General features: G+C 41.4%; 1 protein-coding gene across 24 annotated transcripts in view; it reads left to right on the plus strand.

Moving 5' to 3' along the window:
- Positions 1 to 24358, plus strand: part of SGIP1 (SH3GL interacting endocytic adaptor 1) — a 198835-nt gene that overhangs the window by 64350 nt on the left and 110127 nt on the right. For 8 of the 24 annotated variants that reach the window (XM_070486531.1, XM_070486523.1, XM_070486528.1 and 5 more), the window contains 3 exons: positions 14677 to 14740; positions 18631 to 18655; positions 21584 to 21655. In XM_070486531.1, coding sequence (XP_070342632.1) covers positions 14677 to 14740; positions 18631 to 18655; positions 21584 to 21655 — 161 coding nt within the window. Of the gene's footprint in view, positions 1 to 14676; positions 14741 to 18630; positions 18656 to 19661; positions 19746 to 21531; positions 21656 to 24358 lie in introns of those variants that run through there. The other 16 variants (XM_044749083.2, XM_070486529.1, XM_070486536.1 and 13 more) reach the window with 5 other exon arrangements.

Here is a 24358-nt window from a genome sequence, read left to right on the forward strand (position 1 = left end):
TTTTCTCTGCTCTCATAGACTCTAACTACTGCACGTAAGCATACCCTAATGTCAGGCTATATTGAAATTTTGTAGTATGAATCTCTCTTCCCAACTCAGCAGTGCTTCTCAAAGGCAGAAGCTCTATCTTATTTATCTCTGTAGTCCAATATCTAGAATAATGTCCAGTGTGTAGTAGGTCCTCAATAAGCATTTGCCAAAAGTTTTTATGTGGGTTGCAGGAGGCAATTACCAAGGGAGAATGCAGTTCTGGGCCTGACTTTGGCAGACATTGTCTGGGCAGACATTAAAGGCTGTCTTATCTGCCTGCACATTTGCTCTAAAGCAGTGGTTCCCCAGGTGGAGCCCCAGGGCCAGAGTTCTCTGGACCCACAGGCGCTCGGACCAGGTGCTTACCTCATCTCATTACCCCGCCCGAAAGGTAGAGAAATGAAAGTAGACATAGAAATAGGAAGCTGTCAAAGAAGGCTGAGGACATGTGACACCTCTGAGACGTTTTCCTAAAGAACTGTAATGTGACTTTGTTTTCAACCTGGGTGCTTGAAATGGATTTGAGGAGACGGTACTGTGCTCTTTATACCAGACTGAGCCCTAATGAGATGTGGGGAGAGGCAATCATTCTAGATAGCACGAACTACTTGTGTTACCTGGTGTGTCCCAGAGCTCTTAGCAAATACAGCAAAACAATGACTCGTGACCCCTTACAATGACTCATGACCTCTTTGTAGCCCCAAACAAGCTGATATTCTTGCCCTGACAGTTCATAAGGGCTTTGAGTTTTGATCTAGAGGGAAATGCAGGTGAAGGTGTCTGAGGGTGAATGGAAGGAGGATGTGAAGTTTCCTCGTTAGTCTGATACCACTGATTCTCTCTGCGGTTCAATTAGCCATGACTTGAGAGAAAAGGCAGTGAGGCTGAATGTTCCTGGATGGAAGCCCAGTCCTCCAGGTAAGGTTTCAATTGCTCTGTGGCTCGGCCAACACCATGTGACCTTAGTGTTGGAATTCACCGGAGTATTCTAGGAGGCGGAGGTCACCTTTCTTCCTCCATGCATATCTTTTCCTCTGAGGAATCTTTGAGGTCTCTCTGACATAGATAATTTCAAGACACCGGAAGAATGGAGTTAGCTCTCAGATTTTTTTTTAATAAACACTTTTAAAAGCGTTGTATAGTAGGAAAAAATACTAGATGTGGAGTCAGACACAAATATATTTAAATATTAGTGCAATTTATTACCCACGGTGTCTTACATATGTCATGTAATCTCTTAGAGCCTCTGGCTACACATACATAAAAAGTGGATGGATGATACCTACCCAGCAGGATTGATTTATAGATTAAATGATGTAAGATATGTGAGAGGGCCTAGCATTGTAATTAGCACACAGTAGGAACTCTGTTTATTTTTTCTTTCATCATCATTGCTAATGACGAAGCTCTTTAGTCTCTATTTCTGCTTCTGAAATAACTGGATTTTTTCTCCTCCTTATACTCAGTTTTAAAAGCTGCACGTCCAGCAAAAGCCCTGTAGCTGTTTGTAATAGAAACAGATGGATGGCTAAACCAGCCAGAAGAAAAATAGGGAGGCTCCATGAGCGAGACAAGACAGAGGGCTCGGCTGATTGACTGTAATTTAGGGCATCCATCATCGTGGGTTTAGGAACAGACACTGAATTCTAAGCCTGACTCAGGCTCTGATTCCTTCTAAAATGATAAGTAACTCATTTAGTATCTGATGGAGATTCATCATAATGCTCGACAGAGCTGAGATGTCTCGGCCAAGATCATTTATTATATACCATTGTTACACATTAATGCAAAAAAATAATTGAGTTCCTACAGAGTAGGGGACTTAACTTGGGGTCCGTGATACCTTTAGGCAGTCTATAAATTCCCAGGAATGGTGCACACAGGTTGGTAGATTTATGTGCATGCCAGTAATTTATGGGGAGGGGAGCCATAGCTTTTATTAGATTCTCGATGGAGTCTGTGATCAAAAAGAAGAGCCACAGCTACATAGTAAAAGACTTTATTTGCTGTAGCGAAAGAGACCATTTTCATGAGCATGTGTTTGCTGGAATCCTCAAACACTGGCCCTCATGCAAACAGCAGTGGAGCCCTGCGTCGCCTCTGAGAGCTGTGCTATCTTGTAATGGGGTTACTACTCCCTTCGCCTCCCAACAGAATTCAAACAGACATTTCAAGTTCCATTTTAATTGTTGATGAAATGTGCTTGAGTTTATAATACTCTTCTCCTGACCATGAATTTTCCCCATCCTTCTTTCATATTTCTAAAACAAAATTCTCCCTGGTTATCTCAAGAGACAAGTTCCTTGACGATAAGGGACCAGGGCTTGGTGTTTTATCACACTCAGTGGGCAGGTCGCTGGGCATCCTTGAATCCATGTTCCTTATAAATAAAACCCACTCCAGCTGGAGAGTGCCCTCAAGCATTTGAGAAACAGCAAGCTCACGGTCTCAGGCACGGAGTCCCACTGGGCGGAGCTGAGCGACAGAGGACATACCATAGTGGTGGGGTGGGTTTTGCTGGCAATGGATGGCTGAGGGTATTTGAAGCAACGAAGCTGGTCACTGTCTGTCGCTAAAACAAAAAACAGTAATTCAGAGATAGAGATGGTACATTCTTTCCCCCTTGCCTTCTGATTGTGTGGCTGAATCCATTCTATCAAGGGGGAGACTGAAACGCCTAGAGTGAAGCCCCCCGGACCCAACGTCAGGGGCCCCCTGTCACAAAGATGTCTGGTCAAGCTCTTGAGTTTCCGCAGAGGTGAAGCCTACTCAAAAGGTTAGGACTTGGTGGCAAAGGAGATATTTCGTTCCCATGTGTCAACCACTGACTTAGTTCTTGCTGCTGCTTTTAGTCCTGAGTATAAACTTCTTTTCCTGTAAAAATGTTAGCAAGAGAATGGAGCAGACCACACACAGCAGGTGTTCCCAGCAGCGCTGGCAGAGGAGACCGGGAAGCGTGAGGCGAATCGCCAGGGGCCATTTGGGGTGCCAGGTTGGGGTGCTGTGTGCACCCTGCTCTCTCCTCAGCCCCCAGCAAACATGTGCATATGGGTGAAGAGCACAGGCCTCGCGTTCCCACGAACCTGAATGTGACCCTCTCGCCCACTTCCTATCCATGCCATGTTGCCTCTCTGAGAGGTTTTCCTCATCTGCAAAGTGGAGAGAATTATACCCACTTGACAGTGTGGTGCTGTGAGTTTTAATGAGGTAAGGCATGAAAAGTACGTGGCGGGCATTTAATAAATGATAGCTTAAGGTTAGCTAGTCTTATTCCACAGAATTTAATTTTCTGAGAAAAGAATAAATTTTTTACATATACATAAAATGCAATATATATTACATTTTAGAAATATCACCAAAAATTGTTTTAATATATATTATAGATATATATTAATAATACTTGATATATATGTAATATACATTGTTATATTGCTTATATTTCTTAAGCAAAGATTATCAAACATAATTCAGCCTATTTTTTGACAGTGAAAACATTTTGATGGTATAACATTTTTGCAACTACTTAAAACAATTTTAAAAGTGCTTTTAATATTTATCCTTGTTTAGAACACCAGTCAGAGCCCCATGCTATAATTCAACGAAGCTGTCAGGCCCTGTCGCTACGCTTGGGCTGGTGGCCAAGACAAAAGCCCTCTCATTTTCTGCAGAGCACGATGTGTCATTTCCTCCCTGGCAGCTGCCACTGCTACCTGTGTTTAACTTTAACTCTTTGACCCATTCTGTTTGGCTGCTGCCCTTCTGGTCTGGAAAAGGAGATTAATGTGGTTATTATCTCTGACCTTAAAAGAAGAAGAACAGGCACCGAGGGAGAGTCTGAGGGTCTCGCCTGTGTTGGAGACACAGTGTTAGTGCATCCTATTCGTGTGGACACACTTGTGTGACACCTTCTGTCGCCTTTCCTTCTACTTCTTCATTTACTTTGCTGTATTTTTAGGCTGTTGGCTGTGTTTGTGATGCATGCTCTTATATAAGCAAGGATGAGCAAGCAAGTGTGTCATAGAGGCTCTTTTCTCAGTGATGGAAGAAGTCTTTACTTGAAAGCTCCTGGTTTGGCCGTCGATACCCAGCAATGATGGAGAAGGTCATTCTTGACGTGGTTTGAACATTTGCCTGGCTTGGAACCCTTTTCTCAATTCAGTGGATGTCGACTGACTATCTGCTGTGTGCAGAGCACTGAATCAGGGTCACCTATGGGGCACAAGATGAATAAGAGGTGGGTCCTGTCCTCAAGCACCTTAAATCTAAAAGAACAAAGGCAATGTAAACTGCAATACAAGGTAAAATTTGGTAAGTTCTATAATGAAGTCTTAAGTCACGTTTGGAAGAACCCAAAGGAAAACAATCAGTTCCAAGGAAAACTTCCCGCAGGTGTTGGGGGGCATTTCTGAGCCAGCCGAGGACGGTGGGTTTCCATGGGTAGAGTTTGAGGAGGAGGTGGTCCAGAGAGAGAGTCCTCCAAACAGAAGCTGATACATAGGCCACAACGTGTTTGTGGAATGAGGCGAAATTTTCATTTGGTTGCAGAGTGGAGTGTTCGAAGAGAAATAGTAATGGATAAAATGGGAGAAATATGGGAGACCAGGCCCTAAATGCCACACTGAGTCAGGAGTTCTGTCTTCTGGTGACTTCAGCACAGACTGAACTCTGCTGAAATCGCCAAGGAGGGCTCTGCTTAAACCAAATGGCAGAGATGGACGAGGTGTGTGTGTGTGTTTAGGTGGCTATAAAAAAGAAGGATCTAGAGTAGTTCAGTTTTCGAAGGAGTTTCAGAGGAGAAATATCTGGGGCAGCCTGACTCGGGTGCTGGGAAACTTTTGAGTTAAGCATACGATTTCTCTTGTAAATGTGACTGTTCCAGGAAGAACAAACTCCGTTTGTGGACAGCACCACACAATTAGCTCAATTCAGATTCAGCATTTGGATCTTGGCATTTCCACAGACCCCATTCCTAATGATTCTTTTCTGTTTTGTTTGCTCATTGTTATTAAAGTCACCTTTTAAATCTCCTTCTGCCTTTGAGGTGATGGTCTCATCAATTCAAAAGTCTTCTCAGAGAACTTAACAGAAAATTTAATCAAAATGCTAAGCCAAAGTTCAGCTAAAAATGTATTTGTGTCTGGAGCTGGCCTGGTGGCATGGTGGTTAACTTTGTGCACTCCACTTCAGCATCTCGGGGTTCGCAGGTTCGGATCCCATGCACAAACCTATACACTGCTCATCAAGCCATGCTGTGGTGGAGTCCCACATACGAAAATTAGAGGAAAGTTGGCAGAGATGTTAGCTCGATGACAGTCTTCCTAAGGCAGAGGAGGAAGATTGGCAACAGATGTTAGCTCAGGACCAATCTTCCTCACCAAAAAAAAATATATATATATATTAGTGTCACCGGAAATGTGACTCAGATTGTCAGGGTAATGCTATTCAGCCAAATGAGGGTTCACAACACTGTTCAAACATTTAGAAAGTAATGAGATATATTTAGCATAGAAGTAGAAACAAAACCATACTCAAATCTAAAATTACATGGTATTCTAGAACACTAGAGAAGACTGATGTATAGCTTGTGTTCTCACGCTCTCTGGATATATATACACATATATAATATATATCCATATTTATGTTTTTACATCGTATACATATTTATCACACACACACATATGCCCACTCATTTTGATGAAGCGGCGCAGTGAAGTGCGTTGGACTGAAGTGAGGGGTGACAGTTGCAGTGCAGCCTCCTCTCTAACCTCCTGTGTGACTCTGGGCCGGTGGCTTTAATCTCTCTGGACCTCAGTTTTGTTCATCTCTGACCAGAGCGGACGTTGCTCCCCACCCTGATTTTCTGTGATTTAACTGCCTGTCAGTTGTGCTGTGTTATTTCCCCTTAAGAGTCCTTTAGCTGATGAAAACCTTCTACCAAGAACAAAAAGTTTTTGCTTAAATTGTGATTTTAGGGAGGGAGAAAAAGGAAACAAAACCTGCAAAGCCTTCTTCAACTGTTACCTTTAGGGGAAAAGGGTAATTCAGTAAACCACAGTGTAGATTTTTTTAATCCTACAATTTTAAGAATTTATCTTGGGGTCAGTTTTATATTCAGACTCAATTTCTGGAAAATATTGGTTGTGACACTCCATTGATGTTGCTAAGCACATTATGTGCATGATTTATTTCATTGCAATCCTACGAGATAAAATCCATTTTACGGATGAGAATACGGAGGCTGAGGGAAGTGCAAATGCAATGGGTTCCTATGCTATCAACCACTGAATGAGAAACGAGATCTTCTGATAGTGATCCCCAGTACGCTGGAGCTTGCATGACTCTAGGCATGAATAAAAGGCTGGGGGTATATCCCTGCCCAATACTGGGAGACTGGTGAAAAAACACTGACTAATGATGGGAAAAAAATTGCCATTCTGAGCTTGCGAGGTAACTACGAGGACCTAAAACCAGAGAATGATCAGTAAAGTAACAAATATGAATTTAAATGTTCTGTAAATAAAGAAAGGGAATAATAATATGACCATTCAGCCTAAGAAGATGCTGAAGGGATGGTTTGATAAACCTGCAAGCCTACCAAAGGTTAGTTTTCCAAGAGAGTTGACTTGATATTTGCCACCTGAGATGAGAATAGACTAAGGGCGAGCAGGTTTTCATTGCACCCTGGCAGGTTTATGTTATCCGATGGGAATAATTTCATGATAATGAACTTTATTGCCTATTTGGATTTATAGTCAAAGGATGGATGGGTGGGTGGATGGAAGGATGGATGAGTGGAGAACAAGTGAATACATAGATGGATGATCATTATTATCATAAATCTTGCAAACAGGATCAATCCACATGCCTCCCAGAGGCCTTTAAGACCTCTCAAAAGAACTTAGAGCTAAATTCTGTGTTTAGTTCCCTCTCGAACCTTTTATTTTTTCTGTGTGTTTATCTGATAACTGATCTTCTTTTTCAAAAATAACTCCATACTTATACACTTTTAACTTTTAAACCGTTTCCGTTCCATTTTGAAAGTAGGCTTCATGGATTCTTAGTAAATAAAGCTGGCTGATAGCCTGTGCTGTGTTGAAGCGGCGGTGCCGCGTAAATCTCCTTTCCCCTTGTTCACCTCTATGCCTCCATGTAGTAGGTTAGAATTAAACCAAAAGAATTCTATGGGGGACGTGTTCCAGCTTTCTTTTTTAATTCACCTTTGAAGAATTTAAGCCGAAGCACTAAATGGTCTATGTAGTACCAATTTAGAGGCGTTACCTAAGGACCTGCTCCTGAAAGGCCTGCGAGAAGCATTCCTGTTATTGTCCAGTTTGCTTTCTTTTGGATTTATTTTCTTGTTGAAAATGGAGTGTTTTGAAAATGAGATTTGGTGAATTATGATTCAATTGAATTTTCCTGTTTATGCCTGGAAACCAGAGTCCATCTGAGCAGGATCATTAACTTCAGTGTCAGTCTGGGAAGGGACTAGAGACGGAGGGGAGAGAAGAGATCCAGTGACTGTGGGAAGAGAGAATGAGGGAGAGGAACAGCAATGAACAGGGAAGCCATTTTACACACCAAGGTTCTCATGGAATTGGTCAAATTAATTGCACTAGTGTTTGAAGTGCTATTCTTCCAGCAGAGGCTGTGTGTCTCCCCACCAGGGTGGAGCAGGAAACTGCAAATTCTATACACCGCTGCCCAGGCAGAAGTAATACCACCTGACTTTCAAATCACCCTGGGAAGACCGGCTAATTAGAGTTTATAATAGCCTTGCACGTGGTAAAGGATCCATCAATGCTATATTTTCCTGCTATGGGAGATATGTGTATTTCTTACTTCGAGTCTTTTTAATCCTCACTTATCTTTTATGATACATGTTAGTAAATTACATTTCTTGAAACCAAGCCTGGTTTTGTTATTATAGCTGTAACCAAGGAAAGCTTGAGATTTTGAAAATTTGATTATTTCCAAATTTTGATGTATTTTTATTTCTAAAGGAACAGAACTATGAGGATTCTGTAAGTGCGGAAATCAGGCATTCAGGGGCTCTTATGTAATCGGTTAAAATAGCTGCTTTCTAGCTACCAAAACTGCAAGAAAAATAACAGAAATTTACATAAAGTGATACACAATATATTTTAGGTGTTGTAGGGCTTTTAGACCCACTTACACTTTACAAAACCCTTTTATGATAGATGGCTGAGAAAAATAGACCCAAAGAGGTTAAGCACCTTGCCCCAGGAGGTAGGGAGGGTGAGATTTGAACCCAAGCCTTTCCGAGCTCCAACCTCCTACTTTCTCTACACCTACAGGCCATGTGCTTCCTGTGGATTTTGCTACTGTATTTAAACCCTAATAGAAGTTTTTCACCTGCTTAAAATTCTTCCTAATTCCACTCAGCTCCTTCATTGCATTATTATTGGCATAGCAAAACCTAAATCCTTTTGTGGCAAACCTGTTCCATAACCATTTGCTCTTTAACATTTCTTCCACGTCACCAGAAGTTTAAATTTTCTTTTTTTAAAAAGTCATTACTATTTTTAGCCCTGGCACTTCTTGTTTTTTTTTTTAAAGATTGGTGCCTGAGCTAACGTCTGTTGCCAATCTTCTTCTTTTATTTGTTTTTTTTCCTCCTGCTTCTCCCCAAAGCCCCCAGTACATAGTTGTATATTCTGGTTGTGAGTGCCTCTGGTTGTGCTGTGTGGGATGTCACCTCAGCATGGCCTGATGAGGGGTGCCATGTCCGCGCCCACGATCTGAAAGGGTGAAACCCCTGGGCCACCAGAGTGGAGGGCGTGAACTTAACCACTCTGCCATGGGACCAGCCCATGCCCTTGAAGTTCTTAACTGCCTTCTAGCAATCTCCGCTTTAGTGCACTAACAGGAGCTCCCATATATCAAATCTGAACTTCCAGGTGCCACCCACATCCAACCCTTTTGCAGTCCAGTCTTAAAGGAGTGTATCATGAGATGCACATTTCGCCCAACAGGCTCAGCTCAGAGTGATGGGTACTATCTTGTAAGGAGGCTTTGTGCTTACTAAGTGCAAAGACCCCCTGGACTTCCTTTCAGTCACATAAAAATGAAAGTAAAGCATTCAGAGCAAAGAGCACACACCCACCAAATCTGAACAATTTTGGTTAGAATCACAAATACGTAGAGTAGTCAATAAACATTTGTTGAGTGACTACTATGTGCCAGGTACTGCTAGACCCTGAACTTGACTTTTCATGTTTCCTGGTGCTCGCCTTTCTGAAGCATCTCCCGTATCTTAGGCAGCAGTCTAGGCACCAGCAATCATAAATATCACAAAAAGTCCTGAGAGGGACTAGCCTTCATCTTAACTGGTCTTACGTCTTTCTATGAGACCTTCTTATGACAAAGAATCTGAATTGGATTATAGTACCTATATTTAAAACTTAGAGGAAGAGCTGATACGCTAAGCATCTTAATCTTTCCTGACAGAAATACAGTGACCGTGGTAATGAATAGATGTTGCCAGTCTAGAGTCATTGTCAATAGGCGGCATTATGCCCAGGACAATTACATTTGCCTGTTTTTTATTACTGAGACCAAATTTCTGGCCTGGGTTCTTGCAGAAAATAAGTAATTCCATTACATGTGATTCACCTTTGAGTAACCCTCCAAGCTGGTGAAGACTCAAGCTGAAATTTCACATTTATTACAGAAATAATCCATTTAGCAAACATTTGTTGGGCCTCCTTATGTTCACTGGGCAATATACAAAGATTTAAACATGCAAAATACAGTCTTCGTGTTTAAGAAATGTGCAGCCGACTTTCCATAGAAAGCTCTTTCAATTAAAAAAAAGAAAAGGTTGTTGTTTTTAATGAGAGGGCAAAAAGAATTGAGCTGGCTGACAGAGAGATCCCAGAGGCATGGAAAGCATGGACTCTGGAGCCAGGCAGAGGGGACTCTGAAAGGTGGCCTGACAGTTAGACCGGTGTGACCTGGTACCAGGCATTCCTCATGCCCTGGGGTATATAACCAATACAATAATAGCTCCCGCCTTATAAGATTGTGCTGGGCTGAGATAAGGAAGTTCCTGACAAATTTCCTCAAACATTGTAAGTACTTAACAAATTACATCTATTAGTTTTTATTTATGGTATGTGCTTTGGGCTAAATTGAACTTTTCAATGTGCCATTGAGCACATTCTTCACCTAAAAGTGTGGTGAGTCCACAGCACAGCCCTCGCCCTGAGTCCCTGTTCCCTGGCCTGATGTCCACACGTCCGCGTAGGTCCTGCCCGTGCGGTTTGGAGCTCCTTCTCCTTCCTCAATACGTGGATATACACAAATATCAAAAAACTGAACATCAATGGTGTGTAGATTGCACGCATCGGGAAAAGTCATTCGTTTTTTGTTTGATTATACGTTATGCTAAGCGAAAGAAGCCAGATTTAAAAAGCCACATACTGTATGATTCCACTTATGTGAAATATCCAGACTAGGCAAATCCATTGATGCAGAAAGCAGATTAGAGGTGCCAGGGGCTGGGTGGAGTGGGGAACGGGGAGTGACTGTTAATAGGTACAGAGTTTCCTTTTGAGGTGATAAAAAGTTCTGGAACTAAACAGTGGTGATGGTTGCCCAACATTGAGCATATACTAAATATCACTGAATTGTGTACTTTAACCTGGTCAAAATGGTAAATTTTATGTCATGTGAATTTCACCACAATAAAAAAAAATGGAATAGTTCAAACCAGATTATTGTGCGGCCAGGATAGGAAATGATGGGAAGGAGTGGGGAAGAAAAGAAAGAAACTATAGAGATCCCCATTTCTTTACTACATATTTGACAACTTTGGGGGAAAAAAAAGTCCCATAAAGTTTTAAGCCAATCTGCCTTGTTTCATTTTAAGGGGAATTTTATTCAGAAAATAACTGTAAACTAAATGACCGGGCATATTTTTCTAGGTTTGATTACATATGTGTAATAAGTGGAGCCTAAAGGCTTTTGAGAAAATCTGCTGTCTATTTGTAGAAGCCTGAGTATGAGAAGAAGCCCTGTATATTCAGAAGCTCATGAGATAGTACTGGGCCTGACCTGTGGATTCAGGGTTCATCTACATACAGATGGTAAATGAAACCATGTGAGTGGATGGAATTGCCCCAGGGAGAGGATGTGGAGGGACCTGGGACAAACTCCCAAAGCACTTCCACGTTTGGGAGTAGTGGAGGGAGAGGAGCCTCCGATTTCCTCCCTGGAGATGATGGTAAGAAAACCTAAGCTAGGCTAACCCTCAGGTTCCTCATCATTTGAAGAGAAAACACCTGCTTTTCCAGAAGGTTTGTGAGAGAACTAAATAAGACAACATGTGTAAAGCGACTGGTACCTGGCCCGTAGGTGGGGTCTCAGTAATGGTAGCTAATATGACAATGATGAAACTTCTTATGCTGTATTTTTTTTTTTTGACACTATCACTGTTGTCAGTTGCTGCATCTGTTGCTTTATTTCTTTATCTTATAAGGCCATATCCAAGACTGCCTATTTTGAAATAAGCTTTCCTACCCTCTTAAAGATCAGTCTGTTTTTAATTCTGTTGTTGTGTTGTTCCCAGACTTGACTACCTTCTCTGATAATACCAAAGGAAGCTAAAAGAATCTAAACTGGGTAGAGAGAAGCTAGAGGCACAGGCCAGATTTCCTGCATGGCTGATCCAAGACCGTAGCTCTGAATGCGCACAGGAAGATGTTCTCAGTTCTCCAGCTTGGGAGAGAACCATTCTAGCCCCAAAACATCAGGACAATAAAATGCTTTCTCTTTAGATCTCTTTGTTTTGACATCAGCAAAAGAAAAGTTACTTCATTCCTCAAAAACCCTTGATTTTTTTCTCTCCTGTTTTTGGTAAAGAATAGCTGACAAAAATTCATGACACAGCCTAAAAACAATTATGCTGTAGAAATTGATGAACATTTTCATGGAATTCTGGAGTTAGAAGTGGAAAATCATTGAATAAAGTGTTTTTTAACCTTATCAGATTAACAGATATAGTGTCTTAAACTTGTTATTCGCAATGGAACTTTGACTGTCATTGCTCTCGTTTGAAGAATTTCTTTGAATATTTTTTAATAAACTCAAAAGACATGATGACACCTCTCTGTTCACTTTTAACACAGTTGGTATGAGTATTTCTTCCTGGATCTTCTCGAAGAGCTATTAAAATATGAATAACTCTCACAGCTCATAACTTTGTTTTCTTCAGTCTTTCAGAGTCATCTTCATATTTTCCTAAATTTCTCAAATCTTTCTCCTTTGAGGGAGGGAAAAAAGTTTTCAAAGTTTTTTCGTATTCAACAAATTGATTAGTTTTGTTTTCCTGGAATGTCACATCTTTAGTGTATTTCTATATATATTCCATATATGGGAATGTATTCTTTGTATAGGAAATATGACTTTCAGTGAAACTAAAATTGCAGATTGGCATAGCATTGTGTGAATGTGTGCAAATTCTTTCATCCCTTATTGTTGGTTGATTTTTTATAAAATGAGAGGTTGAAACACAAAGAGATGTAACTTGTAGTAGCTACACAATTAGAAATGATGCTGAGAATGGACTCTGCTCCTGAATCCTGATCCAATGCGTTTTTTGCTGGAAGAGGATGACTCGTGATGCCCATGACCTAGTTCACATTGGCTATTGTCTAAATTTGGTGGTCAAAAACAGGACAGAGACTGTGGAAAACTACTATTGCCTGCTCTGTTACTAATTTAATACAAGGATTACTGGAATTTGTGTGTATTTTCTGATCTATTTGGTAGGGCATACTATCTCTTATCTCAAGGTCAAGACATAGAAAATAAAGTGATTTGAAAACCTAAGATAATAAGAGCATTCATTTTATGGTCCTATAAAAGCCAGTAGTGATTGGTGAATATAACATTCATTGTGACCCCAAAGCTGAATTAGAAGCATGGAGAAGCCAATTAAGAGGCTTGAAGCCCAAGGAAAATTATAGGAAGAAAATGGTGATTATAACTATGATATTTTGTCCCTATAAGGGGATAAGGCAATTAGAAGGAAGAAGGAAGAATGTTTTTAACAATAAAAATTAAAAATGAATGAGGGGAAGGTGTTCCTAAATATTATGGATGGGTAGTTTTAAATGTCAGTAAGTTTTCCTATAAACTCTTCATCTGGAGAGTAATGGAGAATAGCTTAAAGTGGGAGGAGAATTTTTTTAAAATAAACATTGACATTTGAAAGACCTAACCATCTTAAATCGAGTGACTACTAAAATGCAAAATTAGACCCAACAGAGGCATTTTGGAGATTATATCTGAGTAGTATCCTGAGGCCAGATAATGAATGACTCAGAGAATCTGAGCGGTTTGCACTGACTCACATGTTTTGGAAGAAGGTGTCATCAAGTCTCTGAGTCTGCCAGCGTTTTTCCCGTGTTCCACCTGGTAATGCCAAACAAATCCTGAAAGTCAGTGGCTTTTCCAGCTCCAATTTGTAAGAAGATTTTCCAAACCACCAGGAACAAGTCTAAGGTTTTGAATATACAGGCATTTAGTACATTTGAATAATACTCACTAACGTAAGAAATACAAGCCGAGTATATAACCACAGAACATACAGGAGACGGGGATCTCAGACAGAACCTTGACAGGATACAAATGGAACAACCAAGACTAGGCTTGGTGTGTCCAGGACAGAAGAAAGGAGCCTTCTTACCCTGATACCGCCTAAATGAAGCTTCCCGGAGATATTTTAAATCAACAAATATTATCTGGTACCTGTACTAGGTATAGGGGACACACAGAATGGAGCTTTGGCCTCTGTCCTAGAAAGGCTCACAGAAACTGACATAGGAACTAATGAGTGGAGTCGTCTGATATGTTATCATACATATAAGAGCAACACTGAGGGGAGCATGGAATAGTCAGCTTCTTACCCCATTAGGATTGAGAGGACCTCACAGAGGAGGTGGTATTTGGCTGGGCCTTGAAGGATGAATTGAAGGTCTAAATATTAACGAAGTAAGGAAAACGTTTCAACTGGAGGTAAGGACCACTTAAGGAAGAAAAAGAGATACCGGAGTAAAGATGTTGGGATATGTTCAGAGAATGGTGAATAATCCCGTCTAGCCACAGAATTGTGGAAGTACAAAAGATGAGATGGGAGTATGAGACACAACGATGGGACAGGTCAGTGTAGCTCTCTTGGTATGGTTTACGTAATCTGTGTCTTGGAATTATCCCAGTCTCACGAATGTGTCTAACCTGGAAATTGTTGTTTTTCTAAATCTTTGGTCTGGTTTCTTGGCAGAGCAACAATTTGAGAGATGACTACAATAGTCTAAGAAAAGCTTGCAGTCTTTTCTGTACCTTCCCCGGATCTCCTTTGCTTTCTTTTTTATTCTTATGTTGCTTATAGTGCTAGGAACTTACAGTGCCGAGTTCTTGATAAATATCTGTTGAAAAATACAATAATGATTCTTACACTCGTGCCTACACACACACACAAACAAATGAAGAAACTTTCATTGCTTTTTGAACGTTAAAATTTAACTGGTGTGTTGCAACTTTAAAAAACATGTTCACTTGAATGTTGCTAGGAACATTCAAAGAGACAAATGATTTCTTTAACCCTTTGTTGTTTTCCCACAGGATTGAAAAAACGTACAAGGAAGGCCTTTGGAATACGGAAGAAAGAAAAGGACACTGATTCCACGTAAGTGCTTTAGGAGAGCGCCCTGCTCAGCTGCGCTGGTTGTGAGCATGCAGAAATGCAGATGGGCATGGTCTGCTGAATTTCAGAATAACGAGCCCACTAAACCCATTATTTGGCTAGAATCCCTGGAAGAAAGTTAGAGTGGGGAAATTAATAGTTGTTTGGGCACAAGTGAAAAGGAAGAGGGCTCCATTTATTTCTCACCTTTAGCTTTTCATTCTGCACCTTTTTATCATGCATAAATTTTCACAAGGTGTTGAGCATTGCTCTGTGTCCTTGTCCTCTAAGAATTTATAATTCATGGGATAAAATATCTGTCTATCCCACAAATTGAAATATCTTTCATGTAAGTAAAATGAGATAACCTATTTGAAATGCCTACTATGGTACCTAGTACTTAATAAATACTCAGCACATGACAGCAGCTACTACTCTTATTATTACTGATAGAAATTAGTGTGTGATAAGTTCCTTATGAGCTATTAAAAATGGAATTCCATGGGAATTTGAGAGTTAGAAAGCTCATCTTTGGGCAGCTGATCAGAGAAGTTCCAGGGAGGGCGGAGGCTTGAGTCTGGCCTTCAAGAAGCTGAGGACATGCATCTCATGCAGAGGGAACACCAGCTAAAGCGAGAGGCCAACAGGTCACGGAGTGTTCAGGACAAGACAAGTAGGGCAGTTTGTCTCCCTGTCCCACAGGTAGAGGTGATAGTGGGAGGCAAGGCTGGAAAGGAGCTCAGGGCCAGATAGGAAGGGCTTTCAGTCCAGGCAGAGATGTCTGGGCTTCCGGCCTTAGGCAGCTGGCAGCCTTGAACACTTTTAAACTAGAGGCAGTAAAGGATTCAGGGTGGAGAAGCTATTTTATGTCTAGATATCAAATGTGAAGTCCCTTGTTCTTCCCTTTGTACTTTTTCTTTTGGTAAATAATTATTTCATGGAAATTACATTTACTCTAGTCTTGCAAATTTTTCTAAATGATTGAATTAGGAATATTTTTCTGAGGGTTACATAATTTCCATTGTCTCTTAAGAAATTGTCATTTTCTGAGCAGTAAGCCCCAGAACAGGTGATGGTTAGAGGACTAGGCCCTCGTCCCACGTTGCCGATAGCTCCACGCCTTGGGGATTACGTTTTCCCGTTCTGGGCCTCAGTTTACTCTAGATGGAAATCTGATTTCCCTAAAGGCCAGACAGACACCCGACTAGTCTGTCTGCCGGCAACATCTGTTGTCACCTACAATGTGCCATGTGCTGTGTGGGACACCATCAGACACATCTCAGGAAAAAATCCTTAGCAGAAACCAAATCCATTTTTCTTTGAAGACAGTGTCTGTGACTGACTGTGCATAATCTCTGGTGTGTGGAGAAAGTTAAAAAGGAGAAAAAACCTCCCTCGAAAGGGAAAAGAGGTCACACAACCTCCCCAGGGCAGGCTGAGCTGATTTGCATGTGGCCAAAGCAGTGCTCTGCCATCACCATTTCCAAAGGTTTGGAAATAAGGAAGGTATTCCTTAGGGCTTTGCATAGATGCCCAGTATTTCTGAAGTATTCTAACGAGACGTTTGCTTGTAAAATCCCAGGCGTCTCTCCTGAACTTCTTATCATTTGAGTGCCCCAGATTACTTAGCAAATTAGCCATAAACTGGTTCCACCAGCAGCGATGGTCAAAGGACAAGCCATTTAGCGTTAAGCCTTTGCTTTTCCTGAACCCATGCTCTCTAATTGGGTCAGGTATCATTCTTCCAAAAGGCTGGGAAAAGGCTCTGGCCATTCGCTGTCCCTTGAGGTTTAGGTGATGCTGATGTTAGTCTGCTATCACTGAAACCTTGTTGCTGCAAACTGTTTTCAGGGCTGTTGCAACTCTGTGAGGGTTGCCAGGCAACCTGCTAGGGTGGCCGCCAGCTCCAGCTTCAGCTGCTGGAACCTCCTGAGATAGACAGTGGGGTTAGGACAGAGCTTCCTGATTCGATCATCATGTCAGTGGCTGAGAGAGAGAAGAAAGGAGAAAGCCTATGCTAAGTGGCAGGCCTTGGGCAGCATACTGTGTGGGCGCTGCTATCCTTTGTAAGCCTCACAGAAGTTTAATAAGGTTAGGAGAAATATCTCAATTTTAGATATGAAAAATCAGTGCCAAAAGGAATTAAGTAACTTGCTGAAGGCTACCCAGAAAATAAGACTTGGAGCCAGTATTCTAGTCCGGAATCGGGTGCCTCTTCTTTTATCACCCAGAAGAGCAAGAAGAGATGGGGAAATTATACTCAAGACCAAGAGGAGGGGAAGAGAAAAGGCAGTAATTGCAAGACGTAACTGACGCTTTTCAGGTAGAGGCAAAGAATCTGTGGTAGATGATTAGTTTTAAAATAGAAGTCTGTGGTTAAAAAGAAAAAAATTGTTTTAAAATAAAATATAAAACTTGATAAGAAAGGATTAGGAAATGAATTGAGAACACATGCCCCAGTGTCTGAGGCTCTAAAATCTCTCTACTCCTCATCTTAGGTCAGATTATATAATAATTACTATTCTAGATAATTCTATCTAGAATACGAATTCTAGTATTTACTATATTCTAGGCACCATTCCAGGCTCTTCACTTACGTTAACTCGCTGAATCCTCTAATAGCCCTCTAGGGCACATGTCATTGTCGTAGCTACTTTGTAGATGAGGAAACTGAGACACAAAAGGGTACAGTGACTCGCCCAACGTTAGGCAGCAGGAGATCTAAGTTGAGTGAACCCAGGCAGTGTGGCGCCTGAGCCGGCGCTCGTAGCTGCAGTGCCTGCTGCCACCGTCATAGGAAGCACCAGCCCCATTTTCATCAAAGGATAAGATGGATGGAGGATCAGAATAGGACACCAGTGCTGCCATGTACAATTAGTTTCTCTGATTAAAAGTGCAGATCCCCATGGAAGCATAATTCTGGTCTCTGTGTTAATAGAATAACATTTTCTAGTTCCTTACAGGGTGAATTGAAACAAGAAATTATAAAGTTGCAGGAACTACCCTCTTCCTTCTCCCTTCCTCTGGCTCCTCCAGTTTTCCAAAGTAAAAATAATAATATCCTTCCTGTATTGATATAAAGTCTAATGTCACAGCAGGTGGGCAGTTTTGTATTCCTTTTAAAGAGACGACAAGGAGGAGGAAAAATAATTCTAACAAATAAACATATGCTAATACTTAATGTGTGTCAGGAACAATTATAAGTTCTTTATATACATTGTCTTATTTAACCTGGCTTAGAGAGGTTGAGTAACGTGTTCAAGGTCACAGAATCTGGACACCCAAATTCTTCCTACTCTCAAGCTTTGCTCCTAAGCACTGCTGCGTAGTGCTACCATCAACTAGCTTCCCTGGACTTAGTCATCAGAGTGAGCCATTTAGCAAAACATTGCCCTCCTCTCATTTCCTGCTCCCCTATAATCAAAGGAGCTGTAAATATAGAAATATGGAAGAAAATATAGATTCTCAAAGTAAGTTGAAAAATACCGCAGAAGTTCTTTCCTATGGGGGAAATTCAAGACCACGCACAGGAGAAAAGATGAGAGACAGCAAATCGGTTTACATTCCTTGTGGTCTTTTTAAATGGGGCCAGCGAGGCTGGGACAGACTCTTAACGAATTCGCCTCTCAAAAGTGGGCCAAAACACTACTGTACTAGCAACTTGTGCCTTTTGGACTTCAGTTTTTAATGAGAATCTCCCACACACACATGCACACACCCCACACTCAGCGATCACTCAACCAACTTGTTTTGATTTCATCTTCATTTGCCAGGCTTCCCGGGCCAGGAATGTGGGAGAGCAGAGGGGGGGTGCTTGATGATTCTTCTTGTTGTACTTTATGTAGCAAGAATGGTTCATTTTCCTAACAGCTGCCAATTTCTTTTTGTTACAGAGGTTCACCAGACAGAGATGGAATTGTAAGTATTTAAATGACCATTTTTAGTAGGTTTTCACTTCAATATATGCTATGTTTAAGTTTATTAAAGCCCCATTTCTTTTTCTTTTATTCTGTAGGGGAAAAAATAGCGTAAATGACTTTTCAGACCTCCGACTGTTGTAATTTTCTGTAGTAATTGCATGGGACATAAATGCAATCTTGGTCAAATTCAGCTTATTTGTTGTATTCACCTGAAACCCCGCCCCTGAGTAGGCAAGCAAACCAGTCAATATAGTGGGTCAAGAGCCAGACAGCTCCTGCAGGGGCTGCTACCATCAACCGTTATTTCATTTCCAATTTAATGATATAAAAGCTCGTTATGTGAGAATGTTTTTCTCCAACGGAGGCCACAAAGTCATAATGGAGCTGAGATCCAATAAATTGAAAGAAGCTTTTCCCCTTGCATAGTTGAGCTACAGATCCATTTTCTCTATTAAATTCACAAGTAGGGAATGGTCTCGAAACCACTTATGCCTGAATTTACAGCCTGAAGGAGGAAAACGTGTCCATTGGGTTTAGATTTAATAGTAACTCTGACTCCTTGCTGGTCACCAGGTTTCTTGCTTTTTAAAGAAGTCCGTGGTGCACGGGCTCGCATTGAGCCGAGTTGTGCTTGTGGGAGTCTGCACCCACTGCTAAAATGATTCCTTCAAATATAAATCAGTTGCCTATTCAGCAGGTTCAAAAGAACAGCTGTTACTGAAAAAAAAAAAAAATGGACTCACATTAGGCTCATTGGGCTGGAGTGGGAACTAAAATAAATCTAGTGGTTAAAAATATTTTTTTGAAAAATCACCCGTTATAATATTATACCAGAATTGGGGTGTTAATTGCAACTATAGTAGGAGTTTTTCTCCCACATTTGACTTAAGGTTCTTAGCTTTGGGGTGCCTTTTGCATTCATGTAGTTCTCGCCATGAAATGTTAAGAAAATAGACTGAAATTGATCAGACATTGGGTAACACTATAATCAAGGCTCTATTCAGCAGGGGAAAAAAAAGACCCAGAAGACCCAGCTTCTTCTCACCTCTTGCTTCTGGCTCAGAGCCCTCTCGTTAACCCTGTTTCAGGTACTCTCTGCTTCTGTGTCTTCTCTCTGCTTCTGTCTCCGTCCCCTTCCTGGGTTCTCTCATCCCTCTGTTCTGAGCTTTGCAAGGCTCTGTCAGCTGTTCTCTGCTTTCTCTCCCTGCTGTTCCCAGGCTGGAGCGCTATTTCTTGCTTCTCTCCCTCTGCCTCCCTCAGTCTTGTCCTTTTTTCTTTCTCTAAAGCTCCCGTCTCCCCCAGTTCGTTGCCTCTGAGGCTCCAGTGCTGCCTCAGTGTTCTCTGCTCTTCTAAGAACCACCAGTTAAGGTCTCTGGTGGAACGTGCACCTGGTGCCTGGTGCAGCACATGGCGTGTAGCAGGCAGCTATGAGTATGTGCTGCATTAATGAGCCCAGCCGTGATTCTGCGGGCCCGTCCCCCCTGGGTTGGGGCTTCATACCTGAGTTGCCCCAGTCCTCTTGTACCTCCACCATGCCAAGTCATATAAAGCTATTAATTAGCAGTTTCACCCTCTTTGCTACTTAATTGGAAATGCAATAAATATCATGGTGATGATTAGTAGGAAAGAGGAATTATTTAATTTTGATTTCTCAGGAAATAATGCAGACCTGTTTAAGAAAGGCTACATTCAAAATAAATGCATTTTCTCAGAAACAGGGTACAGCTTCTGAGGTAATTGGAAGTTATTAGCCAGCTGCCAGTTTTACCATTTGGAAATGTTCTCCAAGTTCCCCCACTCACCGTGGCCACCGGATTTGGAGAACTTATCATCATCCCAGTGCTACAGGGGAGGTCTCAACCTGATTTTCTTTCAAACTTAGACTGATTTCTTTAAGACCTTGTGTCTGTGGACCCAGCCCACGTTTACCTGGCTGATGTAGCGTCCAAATTATTGCCTTCGGAAAGTCTAAGATTGAAATTTATGGTTTCAGTAATGCGATTCCACAAACTACAGGTGGTGGTGCACCTGCTTTGTGCTTATAAACGACTTTATCAACACGGGGGCTACACAATAGGTTTAACATACTGATGCTTATTTAATTTTCACTTTCCCAAAAGCCAGGGAAGCCCATCTCTGGCAACAGTGCTTTTGAGGGTTAGTCTACAGAGGCTTCGTGGCCGAGCTGCAGTGTGAAGGGGGGCTCGCCTTGCCCCTCACTGGCTGAACGCACCCGTCCCCAGCAGAGCTGTCTGTCATGATGTCCAGGACTTCAGGCAGCTGTGTGTGACGACGCTTTCTAACCCAGAGACAAAACTGCTTTGTGCAGGATACACTCTAACCTTTTCCTAAACAGTTCAGATTTCCATCCACACATAGACGAGGGGCTCTGGGGATCCCAGCCGTTTCTGTGAAGAAACCTCTGCTCGTCCTGAACATGTGTGCTGGAAAGGGCCCAGATGTGGAGATGTCAGCTGTGGGTGCTGTATGTATGGATGACCCTCTGGAAGGTTTGATCCAGGGGAAAATATGGTGGAGGTAGACTTTTCATACTCAGATTAGAAATAGAATGATTTTTATTCAGTCTCTTTTAATGTGTCCTGGTGTCTGTTCTCTACCTGTAAGTTAAGTGCTGGCTGAATGAGAACCAGATCACATAATTCTTAGTGCCTGGGATGTGTCTTCCTCCTTCTCCCTTCTTCTCCTGGCCTAGCCATGCTGGCCTGCTGAATAGAGCCTCATTATGGGCCCCAAAGTCCACTCTTTGCTTAAGGAACCCTGCCAAGATTGGTAGGCCCTACGATTTGGCTTAGAAATTGTTTCTCCTATGGTATGTTTGCTGACTCCATGTGATTCTTTATATGTGTCTTGAAGAACAAACAGATCCTTTAACAACTTTTTTCTACATGAAAACAATCAATTCCAGCAGCCAAGCCCACATGAACCACCCTACAGTAACAAGGCAGAGTGTGCTCGTGAAGGAGGAAAAAAAGTTTCGGTAAGGAAACAGATTTTAGTTTAAAATTTCCAAGGGGTTGTAGAAACAGTGAGTAAAATCCCAATTTGAAATTTGGAAAAAACAGTAGCATTTATTTTTTTTCGTTTAAGAAGACTCTTTCTTAGATATTTCCAAATTACTTTTACCTGAGGCCAATTTTTAAATCAACCATATAGACTTATATTGAAGTCCAAATATACTTTTAAAGAGTGATCAGGCGGAAAAGATGTGCATTTTCTTTATCTTAGACAAAGGACAGGAATTTAGATTTTTAAAAGAATCTGCTATGTACAAGAAAGGCTTGGCTATAATGTAAACATCACGACACAAATTGAATAGTCATTTGTTAGGATAAGCACTATCTCAGTAACATCTGGAATTTGGCAGGACCTGGCCTGTAGGAACCAATGTGGTGGACCAAATGATGTCGAGTCAGGGGTGCTGATTGCAGCCCAGACTGTGCAACAACTATAGCTGTATTGTCCAATATGGTAGCCACATGTGGCTGTTTACAAATCAGTTCATCAGTCACACTTGCCACATTTCAGGTATGCCACAGCTCCTTGTGACTAGTGGCTACCATATTGGACAGTGCACATACAGAACACTTCCATCTTCACAGACAATTCTACTGGATAGTGATAGTCCATAGGATTATTTACAAAGTGAGTCAAGTTTAAATCAGTGACAAAAAGATAACATTTACGCAGTACACCATGTGTCTTTTTTTTTTTTTTTTGAGGAAGATTAGCCCTGAGCTAACTACTGCCATTCCTCCTCTTTTTTGCTGAGGAAGCCTGGCCCTGAGCTAACATCCGTGCCCATCTTCCTCTACTTTATATGTGGGACGCTTGCCACAGCATGGTGTGCCGGGTGGTGCCATGTCCGCACCCAGGATCCAAACCGGCGAACCCCGGGCTGCCGAGAAGCGGAACGTGGGAACTTAACCGCTGCGCCACCGGGCTGGCCCCACCCATGTGTCTTTAACACTTCTCGCCCGAGGAACACTACGTGGCCATGAACTGACTGTGGGAAAGAGGAGCATTCACAGTCGAAATTGAGAACTTCGAGAATGTATAATTGAACACAATTGTTCCTACAGTTATTGATTTAGCCCTTCATATCATCTGAGAGGAGGCAATAAGCCTGACCAAAGCAAATACCTTTAAAACATAATTAATATTGCTGGGAGCCTCAATTATCTTTAAATAACAGTCATATATTCAAGTTATAAAAGTTGCTTTTACTAGTTTGTAGGATTTTTAAAAAGAAAAGTCAGGGAATAGATAACTCCGACTCCAAGAAAAAAAAAAACACTGTTTATGTGTTAATGAAGAGCCAATATTGCTTTACTATTAAGCTTAGTTTTTAAATGATATTTCCCCACTTGACTTATATTCTTCCTTGCTTCTTCATCGTTTTCCGGTTGAAAATCTGCAGAGCCATTGCCGTCACTGTCACCATTCTGAGCTGTACTTTGCTTAAGCGGTTCAACCAGGAGAATTGTTTTTTTCTTGGGGTTTGACCAGAAGAGCTTCAGCCAGGCCCTGACCTAGCTTTAACTTGAGAATTTCCACTTGTAAAACCAAATATATTTGTAAGAATTCACTGGCATGAATGAGGCCAAATTGCCAATTCCTCTAATAAAGCCATGTATGTGTGTATACTTGTATGTGTCTGTCTGTTGAATATCTGCCCCAAAAGAATGTATTGTTATTGTTTGTTGTTTGTGTTTAGCATTTGTATTTAAAATGTTCCTAGTTTAAAAGAAAAAAATTGTTTCTAGGTTTTGCTTTCTCTTCATCTCAATCTTCCATTGGTTTCCACGGAAACTGGGAAATTTTCACTCAGCCCAGATTTGGAAAATTCAGGAACTCTTTTATCCATAATGTTGGATATATGTTGTCAGGAAAGAAATACACGCACATATATTCGTTCAGCGGAACGTATACATTATCTTTGTTGTGAAGGGCTTTAGTTATGGAGATGAGATTATCGTGGAAGCAAAGTGTAGAACTTTGAAAATCTCGAACTCAGTAATTTCCCTACTCTCTGGTTTTTGGATAACAGTCCTTGTATTGAGGAATTGTTTAAGAACTAAAAGGTTTATTAATAGTAGAGTGTACTGATCACAAAATTCATGAGTTTAGTTCTTTGGAATCAACTTAGTTCATTTGATTTCCCATTATTATAAATTAAGTTTGTATACTGAATTTATTATACTCGCTTTCGAAGAAGGATTAGGAGAATTTCACAAAGAAGACATATGCAAACAGAGTGGTAACGCAGGAATTAAAAAGAAAGCAAATATGGCAAGAAGAAAATAGGACCCATGCCCATGCCCCATGCGAGAGATTTTTTATTATTAGGTGGCACATTATTTAATGGACCATGTCCTCAACTTCATAGCTTACACAGGTGCAGAGTTGACGTGGCAGGCTTTTATAATGAGCTTTGTTCCAGGTAGAAAGAGTATTACTGAGCACTAATTCAATGAAGGCTACTCTGTGAGACGGCTAAAGTGATGTAGTCTGACAATGTATATAATCTGTGTTGGGAGCAGAACAAAGAGGAAGGTGGGGCCGGGGCCCATGTTCCTGGGTGCCAGTCTGTGGAGGCACGGCAGAGCTCTTGTGTTGGCATGTTCAGTGCAGTGGTAGGGCGTAGGAAGAGAGACGGCATGAACACAGTATCTAGTCCTCA

This window comes from Equus asinus, chromosome 16 (genome assembly GCF_041296235.1).
Source record: "Equus asinus isolate D_3611 breed Donkey chromosome 16, EquAss-T2T_v2, whole genome shotgun sequence".
NCBI lineage: Eukaryota > Metazoa > Chordata > Mammalia > Perissodactyla > Equidae > Equus > Equus asinus.